The 20210-nt window shown below is 42.6% G+C and overlaps 1 protein-coding gene across 14 annotated transcripts in view; it reads right to left on the reverse strand.

Annotated features, from left to right (window-relative positions):
• The window catches only part of svila (supervillin a), an 81849-nt gene that overhangs the window by 25548 nt on the left and 36091 nt on the right, over positions 1 to 20210 (reverse strand). For 8 of the 14 annotated variants that reach the window (XM_039616933.1, XM_039616924.1, XM_039616921.1 and 5 more), the window contains 13 exons: positions 18863 to 18926; positions 17344 to 17435; positions 16113 to 16176; positions 15868 to 16010; positions 15060 to 15789; positions 10257 to 11126; positions 9554 to 9721; positions 8892 to 8926; positions 5196 to 5260; positions 4455 to 4591; positions 3376 to 3558; positions 2622 to 2928; positions 692 to 1181 (listed from right to left, as the gene is read on the reverse strand). In XM_039616933.1, coding sequence (XP_039472867.1) covers positions 692 to 1181; positions 2622 to 2928; positions 3376 to 3558; positions 4455 to 4591; positions 5196 to 5260; positions 8892 to 8926; positions 9554 to 9721; positions 10257 to 11126; positions 15060 to 15789; positions 15868 to 16010; positions 16113 to 16120 — 3136 coding nt within the window. In that variant the 5' untranslated portion in view covers positions 16121 to 16176; positions 17344 to 17435; positions 18863 to 18926. The remainder of the gene's footprint in view (positions 1 to 691; positions 1182 to 2621; positions 2929 to 3375; positions 3559 to 4454; positions 4592 to 5195; positions 5261 to 8891; positions 8927 to 9553; positions 9722 to 10256; positions 11127 to 15059; positions 15790 to 15867; positions 16011 to 16112; positions 16177 to 17343; positions 17436 to 18862; positions 18927 to 20210) is intronic. The other 6 variants (XM_039616922.1, XM_039616926.1, XM_039616930.1 and 3 more) reach the window with 6 other exon arrangements.

A 20210-nucleotide genomic window follows, 5' to 3' on the forward strand; every position in this document is an offset into this window, starting at 1 on the left:
ACTGTTTTCTATGTTTTCTGACAAGCTACACGCTGACACAGAGACAGTGAATGGCCCGGTGTTACTGCAGTGCTCAGATACAAAGGAAGCCTGAAAACCACAGTCTGAACTCAACATTTTCACTCAGACACACAGGAAGTGGGGTTGGATTAGAACTTGTTGACGGAAACTGATACCAACTGTTAGCAGAGTTTGCTCTTTAAAATATTTAAAACCTATTTTAGTGTTCTGATTATCTTCACTTTTAACAGAAATAAAATAAATTAAAAACTCCAAAGTTCTACTAGAAACACTAACTCAGCATGGTAACCAAAATAAGCTTCCCATTTAACACCAAATTAAGTTGCAGGTGCACCTTACTAACCAAGATAACAACCTACTGCTAGCTTTAACCTACAACTCCACAGCACTACCCTCTGATCCAAATATTTCCAGTTACTAAAAAAAAAAAAAAAAAAAAAAAATGAAATATGCATTCATCCATCCTCTTCCGTTTCTCCTCTTCAGGGTCTGTAACACTTTTGTATGTTGAATACTAATATAGACAAGTTACAGTTATCATTCTCCCCAAATCTTAACGTAAACTTAGCGATTTTATAAACTTCAGTAAAGACAGAACAAACAGCAGAGTAGTTCAGGCAATAAAAAGCAGACTGATGCTTTTGAGCTCCTCCTCCTGCTGTTTTCTTACCTCCATTGGTGGCCCTGCTCTTCTGGCTCTGCTCCTGGCTGTCCTGGAGCCTGTGGCGCTCTGAGCTCCACAGCACTTCCTCTTCTATCACTCTGTCCGCCCGCTGCTGCAGCTGCTCCTCCTCTGCTTCTTCCTCCTCTTCTCTCCTTTCTCTTCCACTCTGGGGCTGGGGCAGTGTGGTCTGCTTGACTGCTCTCTCAGGAGAGGGCAGCTTCCTCTTCCCCCCTCCCAGATCAATCTGGTCTTCCACTTGGGGCAAAATGTGATGCCTGTGGTGATCTGAGGATCCCTGGGACCCCCTGACTGGGCTGTCCGGTTGGCGAGGGGGCAGAGACCTGTCAGAGCTGGCATAGGTGGGCTCCACGCAGGCTGCCGTGGATATGTGGATGTCTCCGGCGTGGTCACTGGACACCGTCCCTCCTGCTCTGAGTGTAGAGGAAGATGAGGAAGATAGGTGGTGTCCAAAATGGGAGCCTGTGCCGTTTTGAAGCTGTGTAAAGCAGACAGACAAAGTGGGTCAGTTTGCTGCAGAGGCTGAGAAACGGCTCGGGCAAAGTGCACACACAAACAATTGAGAGAATCACGCTGACTAATCACAGCCTGCCTGACTCAGTGCACTTCCTGGGCATCAAACAGCAGCCTCTCTTAATGGTCAGCCCACATCACAAAGCCATGCCAGCATCCGCCGACGCACAATGCATGACAAACACTTTCAGTTTGTAACAACTAGGTTCATAATCCATAGAGGAGAACTAACCTGGCACTTTTGCTGAGGAACCAATGACAAGCAACAGAAAGCAGCCATGTCAAGGAAACTTGCAACATCTATCCATCCATTAAATCCCCTTTGCTTCAAATTTCCCTCTTCTTTGTCACAGAGACATCTTTTAAAGCCCGCAGACTCGCTGATATGTGTGCTTCATCCATCTACACATCACAGCCTCTTTATTGAACTGGGGATGATGACTCAGAGCTTTATTACAAGCTGGGCCATGCAACGTACATTCAGAATGAAATCACACCAATGTGGAGACGAGCCAAAAAAGAAAAAAGCCACACAGAGCGTGTTGTTCACAGAAATGGACGGTCATTTCTGAGAAGAGTGCTCCGGCTGTGTCAGCCTCCACTGATGCAGGCAAGTGGTGGTTCGGTGACTGTTCAGAGGAAGCTTACTTGTAGGTCTTCTACCAGACTGTCACACAGCTCCTGCTCATCCCTGAGGTCTACGTCTGAGAGCTCCTGGAGCAGGAACACCAGCATGCTGCAGTTCTTGTTTCATGGATTTTCTACTTTAGTAGCAGGAGTTTAATTATAACCCCTGCAAACCCACTGACTAACAGATAACATGTCATCATTGCAACTTCGATTTTTCCACCTTCAAATGTTTTTTTTTTCCCTTTTTCCATATATCATCACTTCAGTACTCACATTTTTTGAATTTTCAGTGAACACTAGAATAATTCTGTCATATGATTCCATATATGCCCACTTAAAACTCTGTTAACATTCATTACCCTTAATCAGCAAACTGCTCCCAGAGCTGAAAAGCAGCTGTTTAGTTACATCATCATTTATAATCATTAACAGAATTTTCACTTTTCCTCTTGTTTTTAAAATGTGTTCTCTAATTCACATATTCTGTGCATATGACACTGCATTGACCGAGTAAGTCACGATACATTATTACTACATTTATACTACATTTTTGTATTGTGTGTCACTCCAGTAAATACCTCTATTGCCCCTGCAGAGGGTTTTTTGCTCTTTCCTCATTTGATTTCCCTGCAAACTCTTTCTTTACATTTGTATGATGTGATTTAACAAACACTAACATGAGACTGAATGTATACAGTGAGAAAGCAAAGTTTAGAGGTCTTCTCCTCGTGAACCGAAGCACTGGAGAAACAAAGTGACCCTGCTGCTTCCCCACCTGTTCCATATCTCCCAGTGTTATTGGCTGTGTCTGGTAGCGAGCGTTGGCCCTCCGCTGTCGCGTGTCCCCTCTTGTGTGGGTGACCCTGGTTGGAGGCTGAGCTAGCCGGTTGAACAGCGCCATCTTTTCAGCCAGGCTGAGGGTGCAGAGGTCAGGCTCCTCCTGAGTCTCGCTCTGCTTCGTATCTTTTTCTTTTAGCGATGATGTCTGCGTCAGGCCCCGGATCTCCTTGGTATCCTGCGCCTGCCGGGCCTCGCTCACTTGCTCATGGGCAACAGCACTCTGCTGTGAGGATGCCTGCAGGCTGAGAAGGGGAGACGACATCCAAGAGACAAAGAGGTAGAAGAAAACGGAGACTTCTGTAAGCATGGGAGGAGTTCATGCAAGCCAGCGAGTGGCATGTCACAGAGAGGATTGTGGGTCTGTGTGCATTTTCTGACAGCCAGTAAAAGTTGCCAACACAGAGCTAAAAAGGTTTGCTACACATGCAGGGTGAGTCATGCTCACCAAGCAGTGAGTTACAATCCAAGAGGTCCTCTGTTAGCAATTAATTCATGTAGTTTCCTCTGATCACACATGAGGGCACCAATCCTTAAAACTGTGCATTAGAACTTTACCAGCAACTCAATCCTATAGATTAAAACACAGTGAACAAAGAAAAACTGCATAGCAGCCAAGACTCAAACGTGTTAGTCAAACACCGCACTTCGATGTGAGCATACATATCCGTGCACACACGTCTGCTGTGTACCTGTATGGTGGGACAGTGCTGTAAACTAGGGTGGGGCTAGGGACGCGTGCTACGGCAGCATGAGTGGACACCATTTGTGGCACGTGAGATGGGGCGCTACAGTGGTCAATGACAGGGGACACAGTCATACACACACACAGAGACGACAGAGAAGACAGGAAGGTGACCATGAAAACATAAAGACTAGGATGGTGGTGAAAGTTGCATGTAGATGTGAGGACAGTGAAAAAGTCAGAGGCACAGCTTTATTTAAGAAACAATTTCACACAGAAAAAAAAGTTTAAATCTACAAAAACTGGTAATACCCTGTAATAAAAAGTCTTAGTTGCTGATATGGTCTTACTTACTCTTCATACATTTACACTAAAGTGCGACCCAAATATAATGAAGGCGAGTGGAATTTCACAGCAATGTTTACAGTATGGAAAAATTCTTTACTCCATTTTCACAGCAAGGTCTCTCTGCAGATAGATGCGTACACTCAAGTGCACAGTTGAGTTTGTTCAGCTTTGATAATCTAGGAGAACTTCCCCTTGAAGCACCAGATCCGCATGTATTTACGTTATTGCACTTAAAGATTTTACACCTCTGATTTATTGACTTGATATGTGCTGTCAGAAACACACAGATCTGTAGATGGAGTCTTAGTGGTCATTCCCCGGCCACAGCTTGTGACAAAAAGAGGAGGGTTGAGGTTTTGCTATTATAGCCCCGAAACTATGCAACTCTCATCATACTGAGCGATTAAATCTTTAGCTTCTTTTAAATAGTCTCCAGAAACATTTCTTTGTGAAAGGTTTTGAAAATGTTTCACATGTGGGTTTTTATTCTCATGACTTTAATTTTTATTACTATAATGGTACTCATTTTCAAGTAAAAAGTCATAAGGTTCTTTTTCTTGTGTCACATTTGTACTCACCATGGGCTCATTTACAAGCTTACATTTATTTAGTCATTCTTCCTGATAGAACTATATAATTATACAATTTTTCTTTGCCTATCAAGAAAGTAAGTTACCCTATTATTGTTAGATGTGTCTTTCACATTACACAGCATCAAACAAGGTGACAGAGCCTTACGTGGCTGCGATGACTACTTCCTCAGTGGTGACCGGCTGAGTTCTGGATCGATCTTGTGTCCGTCTTAGTCTCCTGTCCACAGCGGCATTCCTGGACCGCAGTTTAGGAGCTCCGCCATCGACGCTCTTCTCCAGTTCCTGGATGGAGATAATTAGGGTAAACATTGGTCTTTAGAAATGAACACAGCTGATTAAACAAACTGTACAGACCTCCTCTGGTCCTTAGCAGATCTTGCAACTAAATAAATAAAAATTTAAATTTTTTTTTTTTTTTTTTTTTTTTTTTTAAAGCAAAATGAAGCAGTGTGTGAAAAACTACCTACACCTTACTGCTTCCATATGAAATAAGAGCTACATCTGAGACTTTACAGGCTGAGAAATGAACAGACTTAGGATTGAAGCAACACTGAAGAGGACGGAGACAATTCTTCCACAAAAATGTGAGAGCCTGACGCAATCATACAGAAAAGGTTTCCTTCAACTTCTTCCTGCTAAATGTGATTCTACAAGCTGCTGAATTATGGCACAAATCATTTCAGGGATAATCCTGGCTCAATTGTGACTCACATCTCCAATCAAAATTTCTAAATCCTCAAAGTAAGAGGAGGACAGGAAATCGGAATCAGAATACTTTATTAATCCCAGAGTCCACAATCATACCCATAACTGGAATGAAGTTTTTCCTCAGCTTGGAAGCTGCATGTATTCGGACAATATAAGATGCCCAACAGTAAAAACTCACCCTGAAGAGAGAGCGCTTAGCTGCGACGCTCAGCTTGGCCCGTTCATCTAGCTTCTCTTCATCAGCTGCAACAAAGGAAAAAAAAGTTGGAGTTAGAAACAGTCTCCAACTACATAAATTCTGCTTCACACTTCTCTGTATCATCTATATTTTGTTTTATGTTTTTTTTTTTTAATCTTAATATTTTATGCTACCACAGACACTCTGTAAAACACTACTTAAAATTCCTGCCAAAGACACTAAAACACCAAATTATATTGCCAGAAAGAGCAAGTAAGTTTTGTGATGTGATTATTTACATACATTTCTATTCATACACTAATGATTCAATTCAGTGTATACTTTGAGTACACAAAATGAAAACAAGGGTTTCAACAAATGTCCTTGAAACCACGGGGTACAACTTTACAGAAACAGCAGAGACACTTTACTTCTCCGTGAGCACCAACACATTCCAGGCTTCTTGCACAGGTAAGCATTTCCTCCTCTGTCAGTCAACAATATCCTCCTCTAACATAGCCGTCACTTCAGTCTTTTGCCCACCACTTCACCCCAATAACAGCTCTGCATGGCTACGAATCAGTGAGTTTTATTGTATGTGCACGGTCTCTTGTTGCGACCTCAGTGCTAGTTCAACCCTGTACAGTATGTACAACGCCTTAGCATTATACAGGGTGGGCCATTTATATGGATACACCGTAATAACATGGGAATGGTTGGTGATATCAAAGTCCTGTTTGTGGCACATTAGTATATGTGAGGGGGCAAACTCCTCAAGATGGGTGGTGACCATGGTGGCCATTTAGAAGCCGGCCATCTTGGATACAACTTTTGTTTTTTCAATAGGAAGAGGGCCATGTGACACATCAAACTTATTGGTAATGTCACAAGAAAAACAATGGTGTGCTTGGTTTCAACGTAACTTTATTCTTTCATGAGTTATTTATAAGTTTCTCTTTGTTCACAGCCATTGACATGTCGAAGAGGTTAACACGTGAGGAGCAGATAGAAATTGTGTTGATATCTGGTGAACGCAGTAACCGGGTCATTGCAGCAGATTTCAATGCAAGACACCCTACGAGACCACCCATCTCCCATGCTACAGTTAGCAAACTGCTTGCTAAGTTTCGTGAAAGTGGTTCAGTGTTGGATTTGCCAAAATGTGGACGCAAGAAACTGTCACTAATGAAGAAACATCAGTGGCTGTCCTAGCTTCATTCAGCAAGAGCCCACAGCGTAGCACTCGCCGCATGTCACTGGAGAGTGGCATTAGTGGAACATCCCTTCGGCAGATATTAGCTACTCACAAATGGAACCCTTACAAAGTCCAGCTACTGCAGCATCTCAACAAGGATGACCCAGATCGGCGCACAGAATTTGCAGAATGGGCAAAACAAAAATTGGAACAGGACCCTCAGTTCACGCAGAAGATTTTGTTCAGTGATGAGGCAAACTTTTATGTGAATGGTGAAGTTAACAAACAAAACCACCGCTATTGGTCTGACACTAACCCACATTGGATGGATCCCTCCAAGACTGTTGGCACAACAAAAGTGATGGTTTGGTGTGGTATATGGGGTACAACGATAGTGGGTCCATTCTTCATCAATGGAAACCTCAAGGCCACTGGACATTTGAAATTGCTACATGATGATGTGTTTCCCTCTTTATGCACTGAAGCTGGCACGTTCCCTGAGTTTTTCCAGCAAGATGGTGCACCACCACATTATGGGTGCCAGGTCCAAGCATTCCTAGATGAACAGTTTCCTGGAAAGTGGATTGGTTGTCATGGGCCAGTTGAATGGCCCCCAAGGTCTCCCGATCTGACCCCCTTAGACTTATCTTTGGGGTCATCTGAAGGCAATTGTCTATGGTGTGAAGATACAAGATGTGCAGCACCTGAAACTACGGATACTGGATGCCTGTGCTGGCATTTCTCCTGCGGTGTTGCTATCAGTGTGTGAAGAGTGGGAGAAGAGGGTTGCATTGACAATCCAACACAATGGGCATGACATTGAACACATTTTATAAGTGGTCAGAAACTTGTAAATAACTCATGAAAGAATAAAGTTACGTTGAAACCAAGCACACCATTGTTTTTCTTGTGACATTACCAATAAGTTTGATGTGTCACATGGCCCTCTTCCTATTGAAAAAACAAAAGTTGTATCCAAGATGGCCGACATCTAAATGGCCACCATGGTCACCACCCATCTTGAGGAGTTTGCCCCCTCACATATACTAATGTGCCACAAACAGGACTTTAATATCACCAACTATTCCCATGTTATTACGGTGTATCCATATAAATGGCCCACCCTGTACTTATAATATGGCATTAAACTGCCATCATATAAGGACATTTCAAAGGCAGACAATTTGAACAAACTCGTTAAGCTAGTATTAGCTCAATTAGCTAGCTTGCTCTAGTTGTCTAAAATGTACTAACTGTGGTTATTTCAGCTGACTGTAGTCAGAGTCGCTGATTAAAGATCCTACTTTAGTCTATATATTTCCTAAATTATAAGTCAATAAAAAAAGAATATTATGCAGTAACAGTGACATTATTATAATATGCAAAAAACTGAAGTCACTCTAGCTAGCTTTGGATAAAAATGGTAACAGAAAAGCATCTTAAGATAATAAAGATAAATTTACGCTCTATAAACCTTTCCCAATAATCTAATTATTTAACACTCAGAAGTATGACAACTATTGTGTGATACCTATCAGTCATTATTAACACCATCCGGCTTAATGGCAGGGAAAAAACAAACAAACCACTAAATCAGTCACTGGAGTCACTCAGGAGACTATAAAAAGACGGACAGGTGTGACGAATATACACGCTTTATTCTCTGCAAGACACATGCCATGACATCATCAAACAGCTATCCCTTTGACGCTGAGCTCTGGCCTACATAATACTCGTCAAAGCATCCCGGCCAAGTCATGTTTATAAGAAGCAGATGAGCTGGCTCTGCCCTAAGCGGGGCCACAGTGATGTTATGCTACTGTGAGCACCATGAATGACTCCGTAAACTCCACTTCAAAATATCATGCTTTCCCATAAAATAAAGACCACCTAAAAAAAAACAAAAAAACAACTGATTTAAGTCACCAGGCCTCCATCCTTGTGTCTATCACTGAAGCCACTGAAAACTCATTCTGTTCACTTAAAGATGAGTGCAGTTGTAAATAATCAGTAATGCTGTTTTCATAGTTAGGCACTCACCACTGAACTGCAGATACTATTAGATGAAACTATGCAGTTATAATACAGAGCAGCTATAATATAAATGGAAAGGCAGTTAAACTTAAGCATGAATGTAACTGCATTCTTTTTCTATCCTCGTGATCTCAGCAGCCATCCAAAGAATTAAAAAAGAAACTGTGCTGTGTCAGTCTGTGGTATGACAATGTGTAGCGTTCAAGTTGGCTCTCATGTAGAATTAACCAAGAAAACCCTGAAACTGAAACAATGTCCATGTGATTCAGCATTTCTACATGGACGTCTACAGAAATATTAGATGTGGTTATTTTAGTTCATGAGATTTACTTTTGTTGTACGATATCTATACCAGAGAGAAAATAAGATGCAATGAGCCTTGCATTTTATCTACCTAATATTATACCTACTTACTGTTCCTGTATTCTGAAAATCTAAATCTGAGGTTAGTGGGAAAAACTACTTACCTTCAGTGGAAGCAAAGTCTGAACTCACACAAGACCTTCAAAAGCACAGAAAGAAAAAGGTAATCAGTTCAAAGCATATGTATAACAATAAAATAAGGTGAGTAAATCAGACGGTGGCGAGTGGTTTGAGATAGGAAGGGTAGCAGCGTGCTGAGAAAAGCAGTAGTTTGTGGTATGTTGGAAATGTTACAGCTCGCGTTAGAATTGAAAAATGGAGAGAAAGCAGACTAAGCTAGAGAATTAGACAGCATTACAGAAGTCTGCTCTGATCCATGGTCTCGGGACTTGATTACTGACAAAGGCCAATTCATGCGTCCCCACTGTGGTCACATGTGATGACCACTGCCAAGGCCCAATCAGAGGGACCTTTGGCCTTTAAGCTTCCTTGTTTGCTAATGTTGTTAGAATGGAAATCAAGGAGAGGGAGGGTGTTTAGGTCTGTATATGTGAGCATTATCCTCACTGGCCTGTTTTACTGTGATGATATTAATATGACTATGGGAACAGTACCTGGGTAGAGACTAATATATATTTGATTACAGGTCACCCGAACATGACTAAAATCAACATTTCGTTGCATTCCAAATTAAACAAAGTCGTGATTTCTTTCAACACACATGCATTTCACACTCAGCCGTGCATTCTCGAATCCAGAGCAGTACCTATCAGTCTCATGGCGCTCAGCAGAAGTGATGGGCTGTGTCCTAAACCTCTCAGAGGTCTTTCTACTCTCCCCAGGATAGACATACTGCCGGGGCCTGCGCCCCCTGTCCCTTTCCCCTCTCCATGGGGCCTTGTAGCCCGTCAGTGCCCTACGCTCCTCCATTTCACTGGAGGGGCCATTCAGGGAGAGGGATCAACAGACAGAAAACCCAGAGGAAAGAGAATACAGAGTTGTCAGGGAGAAATAGAGAGGGACATGGTGCAAAATAAAACTGTTTAAAAGCAGAGGTGTTGAACATTCAACCACACCTCTGGTTTTTAAAATCGAGCCTATGAGCAAGCCCATGCAGATTTTTTAATAGTTTAAGCGCACACACACACACGCACGCACGCACACGCGCACACACACACGCGCGCGCGCACACACACACACACGCACGCACGAGCCCCAGGCAGTATCCAAACAAGTCACAGTGCCATTAAAGTAGAAACAAACACCGTACTGCAGGAAGATTAATTTTCAGAAATTAATGCATGTATGCCATGTCTACAGATTAAATGAACTACTATGCTTGGATGTTAGCGTCACACCAGACGTAGCTGCTTGTTAGTCGCTGAGTAGCCAGATGATGTTAGGTAATAAGCGTCAGAGTGACAGCAGCCAGCCAGCGAGTACAGGCCATGCAGCATTTTACCACCTACAGCTCATTCCTGCGGCTGGTTGGAGGAGTGGTGGTGCTCTCCATGTAGGAATGTCTGAGCTGTGCCACAGACACTCTGGTGTCCTGGTGACTCTCTCCATTACTCAAACTTTCTCTTTCTCTGACGTCTCGGGGTTCCTGGGTCTGGTGTTGCAAGCTCCTCTGATTGGGTCCTAGCTGATTTCCAGCATCAGACACAGATCGGCTCAGAGCTGTGGTGGAGCTGGAACTTCCTGGCCCTGTGTGAGATGTTCTGGGCTCAATGTGGGTTGCAGCCGGTCTTTTGTGGACACGATCAGCGTTTTCCCGCTCTCTTGGTCGGCGCTCTGCCGCCTGCAGACAGGAGGTATACTCTGCTTCCTCCCATCTAGGTCTGTCTCCAAGTCCCCCTCTAACAGGTTCCTCTGCCTCAGCCTCCCTTTGCATCCTGTACATGACCAGCTCCTCCTCACCTCGCCCTCTTCGTGGGTCTTCAGTGCTCCTCTCTCTGCGCCGGATCTGTGAAGGCAAGACTGCTTTTCTGCTCCTCAGAAGGCCCTCTGTCTTGACCTCCTCAGCCTCACCAGCTTCTTCCTCTTCCACCTGCTGTTGCTGCTGCCCAGTTCTGGATGTAGGACCAGAGGTCATGGACAAATAACTGGGGTAATTGCCAACTTCTTGCCCTCCCTGTGGACCGGACCGGCTGTGCTGAACTTGTGGATGATGGTGGGAATAGGCCTGCTGTGGGCCTAGTGGGTCTGCGTGGTAGCGTGTAGAAACCTGGGGCTGGTGCTGAAATGGTCTGCGGTACACTAGGCCTTCTGTAACATTTCCGAACTCTGGGCTCTTCTGCCGGCCCTCCTCCCTGACAAGCCTCTCCCTAACTCTGATTCTTCAGGGAGACAAAGGACTGGTTAACATTTGGAAAACATCAATAGGCAAAGCATAGCTCTCATAGAAGCTCAGAAAGATGACTTTGATTGTGATCCTTTGTGTGTAAGCCTTTGAGCATTAAAGGAGGAGCTCAGCCTCTTGTTTGACATTAGGGCTGGACACTGACAAAGCATGCAGGGTCAAGATTTGATATTTGGATGTAACACCAGTATAAATACTGGCTCAGATGTTTAGTCTTCCTGACTCAAATATTTCATAAAACCATAAACATACCATACAAGCCAGATTAAAACCAACATACATCTCAGCTTTGCCTGATATGAACTGGTTTAGAATTGTTTCCAGACTCTCTCTCACAGTGGTAATAATGGTTAAATTCTTACTGGATCTGATTCTTGAAGAAAGAGTGTTCAAAAATAGACAAAAACGCAACCACCCACAACCCCTGAAAATCCAGTTGCCGACAGCATAATTGTTAAAAAGGCAATACTAGCATTTGTCATTGTTGACATAATATGATCCATCACACAGCTGTTACCAAATGGGGTTTAAGCTAAACACAGCAAAAGGTGAGTGAAAAAATGAAGTTATGGTTGGAAGCCAAGGGCACTGGAGCTGGTGACAATGAGGATGAGGATGACTGTGCAGCAGACATCCAAAGCTCAAAAGCAGAGATTATTAAACATTCACCTGCCGGTCAACTCAGGACCCTAAGTGAGTAAATGCATCATCATCACAGAAATCTATAATAATAGTAATATTTAAAAAACTGGAGCCCTGTAATGAGCTGCTGTTTAAAAAGCACAGCTCATAAGGGTTTGTGTGTTTTGGTTAAGTCCAGATGAATGGGAACATGGTAGATGATAACTGGGGGTGAGAAACAACCAGCCTTGGTCTACCTTGAAGGCCAGTTGATGAGGGAGTGGGTGTCGCCTTCAGCATCAGTCTGGAGGAACCAATCAGTACTAAGTTTCGTCTTTGCACTGCACCAAGAGAAACCCATTAGGAAACATGTGATTGACTGGGCAGTTGGGTCTGAATTCAGTGTTGTGGTCTTTTTCTTGAAGCATATAAGCAGAGACAACTATATTACACACTCCACTGACTTGACATTAAGATTGACTGAAGAGACACTGAGTTTAGCTCAGCACAATCCCAAGAACAGAAGTTTAATTCCCACATGATACATTTAACTGCCACACTAAATATATGAATAATAAGTCTCGTATTTAATGCTTGTTGAATTATGACCAATGGTCAGACAGTACAGTTCTATTACATCAGATCTTATTTATAGATAGTATCTGCAGATCAGTGTTATCAACGAATGAGGGTATCTGGAAAGAGGGCTCTTTAAAAGTACGCCTCTGTAGCCGAGGTTTTATCTGCAGAAGCAGATATTCGGGGGAAATGCCATCTCACTCCACCAGAGCCAGATGAGTCATGCTGGCCCTCTGATGCTGAATAAAGGCAAACAGTGTGAATGTTTCACTAAGCACAGATCAGAGTTCAGCAAAACTGGAAAAAATATTGATCAGTTATAAATACATTAAGAGACGAACTGAAGAATCAAGGGAGGAAAAAAAAAAAAAAATCAGTTTGTGTTGTGTAGTGAGGTCTTAAATTCAGGTTCTTATATCCTTAAAAAAGATTTGCTAGCCTTGGATTCAAGTGGGGAAACAGACTTGATGCAGGTCCTGAGGTAGAAATGTTTTACCCGAGTAACTGGCGATTACAAATTACAGATAGTCTTCTGACTGGACCAATCAGCTGGCTCTTCCTCAACTATAACAAGGCTTGCAGAGCTGTGGCTTGGGTGGTAGAGTGGGTCTACAAACTGAAGGGTCACTTGATCCCACACTCTTCCAAGTCCAGGATGCATGAGACTTGCAGTAGAAATTCATTTGTTGAGCTTGAGTGCTCAACTTTGTGGAAAGGCACTATATAAGTACCGTTACAGTTAATTACCAGTTTTTTAAAATCACCTCAAGTGATTATTTTCTGTCACCAGTTACAGAAAGTTTCAATGCTGGTAAAGGAGATGAAAATGATTATGTTGGAATAAAAGTGCATCAAGCTTTTGCTAATGATGACATTTGGGTTGCTATTATTGAGCCCCTCCTAGTGCCCTCAGATCTTTTCTGGTTAGGTCTAGGTGTACACCAGTCAGAATACAATAACAAAATAAACTAATAATTTCAAAAAAATGGATCCAAACATTACTGCTAATAATAAGTCAAGCAGGATGGATTCTGTTTAATGAAAGATCTTTTTCAAGTGATGAATACTGGGGGTAACACTGACAGCATCTTGAAAATACTTCAAACTGTGACGTGCCAAAGAGACTGTTTCGAAGGTCGAGAAGAGGTTTTGGTTTAAGACTCTGAACATTTCACTACAAGAGCTAAAACGTAGCATTTCATATTAGACTCCCACACACCCAATGAAAAAGGAGAGAGGAGACACTCCTATTTGCTTGCTTCTCCTCAGGGTTCACTGGTCTTGATCAGACCCAGCTGTGGGTCAGAGATGTAGCTGTGGAGTCACACTGAGCTGCCCAGTAACACAACACCCTCCCTGCACCATGGACACACATCCAACCTGGCCAAGTTTTGAAACCTGAGAGGGAAACTGAGGAAAAGAAAGAGGGGGCAATGCAGAGAGGAACACAAATGGATTGGGAATAATGTCCCGGGCGGATGTAGAAGCAAGGAATGCACCTTCATATGTTTGTTTGCAGTGGAACAGTGCAGGGCTAGAGCCTGGTCGTGATCTGGGTTGGGCAAGAAACAGAGGTGCACACACTGATTCTCTCTTTTCCAGCACTTATGGAGCTGAAACGACTCTTAGTACTTCCCCTCTACAGCAGCAACTGAGCTGCTAGCTGTTAGCAGGTGTTTTAATATTTGGGTGTTATTTTTGTCCTTTTAGCCACCATTTTAAACATACCATTAAAGGATGGACTCACAATGACAGTGGTATCCATCCCTCCCTTTAGTAAATGTAGTGTATCATTACAGTGCACATGCTAAAGTACTATCCACAACTTAGTAAGAGTTCCTCTGTGAATCTGAAAAATACCCCAATTTCCTCTTCAAGACATCCACCTGAAATCTCTAGAATAAACATACAGCACAGCACATACAGGCAGACTAATCTGCCCAGTTGTAGGTGACTGTGGGAACTGATCTGTTCCAGAACAAGCTCGGATTGCATGACCTTGTATCAAACAAGAGTCCTGCCAAGACAACGACCTTGGACATGTGGAACGAACAGAGCAACAGTGACAGACATAGATGGAGAGATGGATAACACTGTCACAGCGAGTCCATCCTTTAAACACAATGCAGTGTGAACAGCTGGTAAAGTTCTGGTTCTGGCTCAAACCCTATGTTTGGATGTGAGGGGAATCTTGGGAGCTTAATGCAGAAAAAGCCTCCCGAAACAAGGTACAATTTATGTATAAAGTAAAATATGAAACCTCTCAAAAATCTGGAGTCACTTAGAAAACTCAGGGTTGTCCATTTTCAACTGAATCAAACTAAAAAAAAGAAAAAAGGTTTGATACAACAATGTGTCCTCCTCCGTCCACAAATCACAACAAGCTAATCTCGCGCATATAATTTAACAATGGTGTGTCAGTTACCTGCAGAAAAACATGGATACATCCATGTTTCTCCAAATGCAGTGATGTCTGACCTTTCTATTCCATGTTGTGTTGAGAGTCAATGTGTTGTGTTAGAGGGAGTGCTACGCACTTTGGTATAAAATTTGCTCTTTGCTTTTTTCAAAAACAAAAACAGTTAAAGTACCCCAAAAACTTTTGCAAAAGTGTATTTTACCATCATTATGTATAAATGGATTTATTAAAAATAAATAAAACTAAAAAATATATCCCTAGCAAAAACAAAGATGAGATCAAAACACTCACCCCTGTCTGCTGAGGACATTCTGGGCTTGCTGCTCAATGAACAGGTCACCAGGAGACGCTCCATGTTTAGGCGAGGAGAGGGGGGGGTGCCTGCCCTGCTTGGGTGAACTGGGTGGTATGCCGGTTACTGTGTAGTCTTTTGCAGGCACCTTAGCAGAGGAGGAAGATGACATCACGTCCATGTATGAAGAGGAGGATGGAGGCTCAGGCGGAGCGGCCCTGCGCTGATTCTCCAGGTTCATCAGCCTCTCTCTCTCCGAGAACAACTCCACCCTGGTGTGACCAATATCACAGCCTGGGTCCGGGTAGCCGTGTGGTGGAGCTGAACGGCCTCCCCTTGGGCTAGTAGCTAAGGTACTGGTGTAAGCACTTAGGGTGATATCTCTGCCTTCCTCTCCCACCAGCTCCCCTCTATTACGTCTCTCTGAGCAGTCCAACTCTTTCTGAGAGCGGGGGTAGCGGGAGTGATGGTCCAAGTCGGGTTCCTGATCCAAAGAGATGCCGTAACGTTCGGCCAGCTGCCGGCGCCGCTCTGCCTTGTAGCGGGCAATGCGTTCAGCCTTGGACTCCAACTCAGGAACACCTTTGGTCGGACCCGAAATGTGAACTGGCTCAGTGTGGATGAAGGACTGAGGCTCAGGCCTGCACCGAGCTCTGGATTGGCGCTCTGGAGCCATCAACTGCATTTCTGGGCTTTCAAATCCCTCCATGCCATAACGCTGAACTGTAACTGGTGCAAGAATAAACAAGTCATATCTTTATTGTGTAGAAAGAGACACGATAGTCTACAGTACTGTTCTTGTCTCACCAGCACAGGGCTCACAGGGGTCAGAGGCCCTAGTGTATCGTGGAGTGTCCTCCTCCAGAAGCCGGTTGGCCACCAAAGTAGGCAGCAGAGACGGATGCACTTCACCCTCTATACCCTCCAACCGCCGAGCAATGCGCTCCTTTCTAAGCACAGAAAGAAAGAGAAGCGTCATCTTTACACATTATTATCCTATTTAGTATTATCTTTATTATTGTAGCATATTTATAGATGCATCATTATCTTACCTGTTCATTTCCAAGTCACTTGTGCTTGTGGTAATCCCCTCAAATAGTTTCCTCAATTCAGAGACTTAAGAAAAATAAATAAATAAATAAATAAATAAATAAATAAATAATAAAATCAGTACAGAATAAGCAGATCTAATTAAATGTTTAATAGGTCTAAGACGACCAATTTTGGATAGCTTTTCGCTCACAGGAAATATTTGTAGACATGCTCTGATAATGTGTAATATGAAAACATACCACTGAGCTCGCATATACATATTATCATAAAATCTTAATTGGATTAAATCATTGATGTTATACGTTTAATGTTTCTGAATCATTTCCAAAATACTTTTTTCCACTAATCGACACAGAAAATCTCACAATGTAGAAGCAAAACCAAGCTACAATTTATGTTATTTAAAAAAACCCCAGTAATAAACCCTCCAAGTTTCAAGGGTCATTCTCAGGAAAGCTTGACACCACCATTTCTGACAGAGATACTTCAGCCAAGCCAAAAACGTCTGCCTTTCATTTATTTAGATAAAAAAAGAAAATACAAAGTTTTGGCTTTGTCACTGTAGAGCACTGTATTGTAAGAACTGCAGAGTAGAATGAAGCCAATCTGTGGAGTGATGGGTTCACCGAAGAAACAGCTGGTTGTAATTATTGTAATTATTTGTCACAACCTAAAAAGATGGATCCATCCACTCACTTTTGCTCCTCTAATCCAGGATCACTGGTGTTTCTCTGTACTTTATTTTTAAGAAAAGGTATATTTCAAACACTGAACACCTATTCACTAGTGAAGAAAAATCAGATAATCATATTCAAAATGTTTACTTTTGATTTGATTACTTACTATGTTACCAAAGTCCACAGAGTTTATATGAGTCAGAGTTTATAAACAGCTAATCAAAATGGTCTTCAAACTGTTATGTGCACATTCGAGTGTGAACCACTACAGGATCTTTATCGGAACTTACATTTTGCATTAAATAAACCCTGTCAAGAAAACAAGAGCAGCATAAAAACAGCAGTTCATATGTAACACTTTGCAAAGCTGGGCCTCGTATAAAAACTGGTTTTACACAAATCTTGACTTAATTCCAACCTGGCAAACAGGCTGCTGTTACACAACAGCAACTCTGAAAAAGTGTGGGAACATTGACAACGTCAGGGTCATTTTCAGCAAGTTTTTTTTTTTATTTTTTTATTTTTTTTTTTAATATAAAATCACTTCACTCACCTTTAGGGAGATTGGCCAAGAGACTAACATCTATATCCTTGGTGCTTTTGGCTGGGTCGTCCTTTTCGTCACAGGAGAATTCTTTCTGGAAGCTGAGGGGTGCAGAAAAAATACCAACTCTTATTGAAACAGGGCTGAGCTGTGGGAAACTGGATTTGTTTATAGACCTACAATGTAAGCAGTTTTGAGGGGCTCACTGAATCAATCTGAATTTGATCAAACACTTGTCCAAATCGCTGAACTATTTGCTAGAAGCGTGGTCCGTTTGAGAGGTGGTCAAGAATCTAGTCAATCAGCCGGTGGATTATGGATGAAGCTACAAAAGTATGCAAATAATCATCCAAACTGTACATTTGGAAGTGAGACTGTAAATTTCATCAACCTCTCCATCTCCAAATATTTATCTAGACATGAGACATTTCTGACCCGTTAACACCCCGAGCCGCGCAGATATGCAGCAAATCTCTCTCTCAAAAAAACCCCCCCAAAAAAACAAAAACAACATATTGAAGTCATTTATGGATTTGATTCAAAACCACAAATTTGCAATATAGCTATAAAAGAGCTGGCAGCAGATTACTGCTGTGAGGAAACAGTCAAGAACTGGGAAAACCCAACTCGCTCGAACTCTGTGGCTGCTGTAAGGGACAAAACCATGGAGTTGTGAACACCCTGATACACACATGCATGGTGGATCCTTTCTCATCACAACACAGGAACATCTCTTTTCATCTCTACTTCTTCATCTTTAGATACGCTCACCATGCATGCACAGTGCTTTCAAATCAAAGCCATGTGAAAATATTTTGGCACCAGATTTTGGGCATCGATGTGCCCAACAGTCTCAGTGTTGTGAAGGAAACTTCACAGATTAGAGTGTTAATAAGGAGGCCTGATGGTGTATTTGACAAAGAGCCAACAACATTATTGAGCACAATCCTGCAAAGTTAGTTCCTCACCCATCTGAAGTACTGTCTTAAAAAAAACTGCATTAAAGAGAATATTTTTTTAATGTGATTCATGTATGCAGAAGAGAACACAGGTCTGTATACGTGGAGGAGGGATGCAGGAGAGACCACTGTGAAGGTTGCTTCCTAGTTCTAGAATGAAAAGAAAATAACATCTCTAAGAGAGCCAAAGCCACTTTGTTTATGTGCAGCAGTCTATATCAGCAAGTGCGTGTATTGATGAACAAGTAAAGCAGTGTTGTGCAATGTCATTGTTCCTATTCTTTATTGTATACCATGGGAAGAGTAAGCAAACGAAACAGGAAAAAGGAAAAAGATTATCCCGGAAAAAAAAAAGCCCTGATAACGGACAAGGTGCAACTCTTACAATTCACTATGCATTATCATCAGCAATTCTGCAGTATTGAAAGTTATTCCTCTGCATACAGCACTGTGCCTTGAGCTAAATTCTTCACTCTTTCTCGAGGTCTTTTAAAGTATTTCTGTGCACATTGGTTTGCTTTTTCACTCATAGCACCTTTACTTTTTAAATGTCTTTTTGCACATCTTACCTAAGTGCTCTCTTCTGTAGCAATCTGGGATTGCTTGGTTTAATGGGGTTCTCACTCCCAATTCCTGTGGAAAGAAGAAAAGAGTAACATTTATTCATGTTCCATTGTTCATTAATTTCACTTTGAACCCAGGGTTGTGGCTTCAGATGAACAGATGATCAGAGCAGCTTAGGCATGTTAAAGTGAAGCAGCTCTCTCTGCAGCTCCTTGGCACAGGACAACATTAATTAAGGGGACTTCCACAGAGAAAACGAACGATGTGGAAAACAATCTACCTGACCCACTGAATCGTATCACACAATAAGTAGTCTATGTTAGTTAAAGGCCACACACTCACACCCCAAGCCCTCCATCCCACGAAACACCAGGCAGACACATTAATCATTGTTGCCTTTATATTCAGACACACTGTCTCCTTCTTAAGCATCAGTCTATGTGTTGTGCATGAGGTCATACATCAGAGCGTTTGACGGCCTGTGTACCGGTGCAGTTTCACATCAAAGTTGCAGTGCAGATGGGATCATTGTCACATTTCTACACTGCACCCTCCAGGAATACAGAGAGCACAGATAGTTTCCTCAGCCCTCAGAAGCATACTGTGTGATAAAACCTAATTACATAAACAAACCAACTTTCTACAGTCTGGTGTGTATTAGGAAGAAAACTCAAGTCGGTAAACATGGGAACATTGTGGTATAAACGCCTGCCTACAGAGAAATACAGCCTCAGTACCCCCCATCCCACCAAAATGGGGCATTAGCGGGTATTAAACATCACAACAGTCACAACAGAACCCAAGTTGTGCAACACATCCCTGTAGGGAACATCTATGCTTGCTATTTGCTCTAAACCTCAAACGTGCGGTTCTGGCTGCACTTGGACCTCTGAGTAGCCAGAGCTGTGTAATTTCGGGAGAAACATGTGGCCCCACTTCCATCCCCTCCGAGTTCACCTCAAGGTCAAATGACCCCTCCTCCCCTCATTAAACTTGCCCACTGCTCCACCCAAACCCCTAACATCTCCCCAGTGGCTACCCACCCCAAACTAACCCACGCCCCTCCTTTCCCCATTGCAGATCTGTTAGTCCCTGTTAAAGATGTTTGGGTTGATGCTTTCAATCCCTCCTACTTAAGCAAAACATCATCTGAGTAATTTGAGAAGAAAGGAGGCCTATTTGGAGAAGGTGGTGTGCGGGTATGGGTTTAGGGGTAGTTGTGTATTGTTTCAGCTGGATAGAATAGGGCTGCTGAAACACAGTGAGCCTTGAATGATAATCTTAGTCATCAGAGTTGACTGCGTTTTCTTTTGACCAGAGTCCAAAAGATTAAGCCAACATCATTCAAGCAGG

This window comes from Oreochromis aureus, linkage group 9 (genome assembly GCF_013358895.1).
Source record: "Oreochromis aureus strain Israel breed Guangdong linkage group 9, ZZ_aureus, whole genome shotgun sequence".
NCBI classification, from domain to species: Eukaryota; Metazoa; Chordata; class Actinopteri; order Cichliformes; family Cichlidae; genus Oreochromis; species Oreochromis aureus.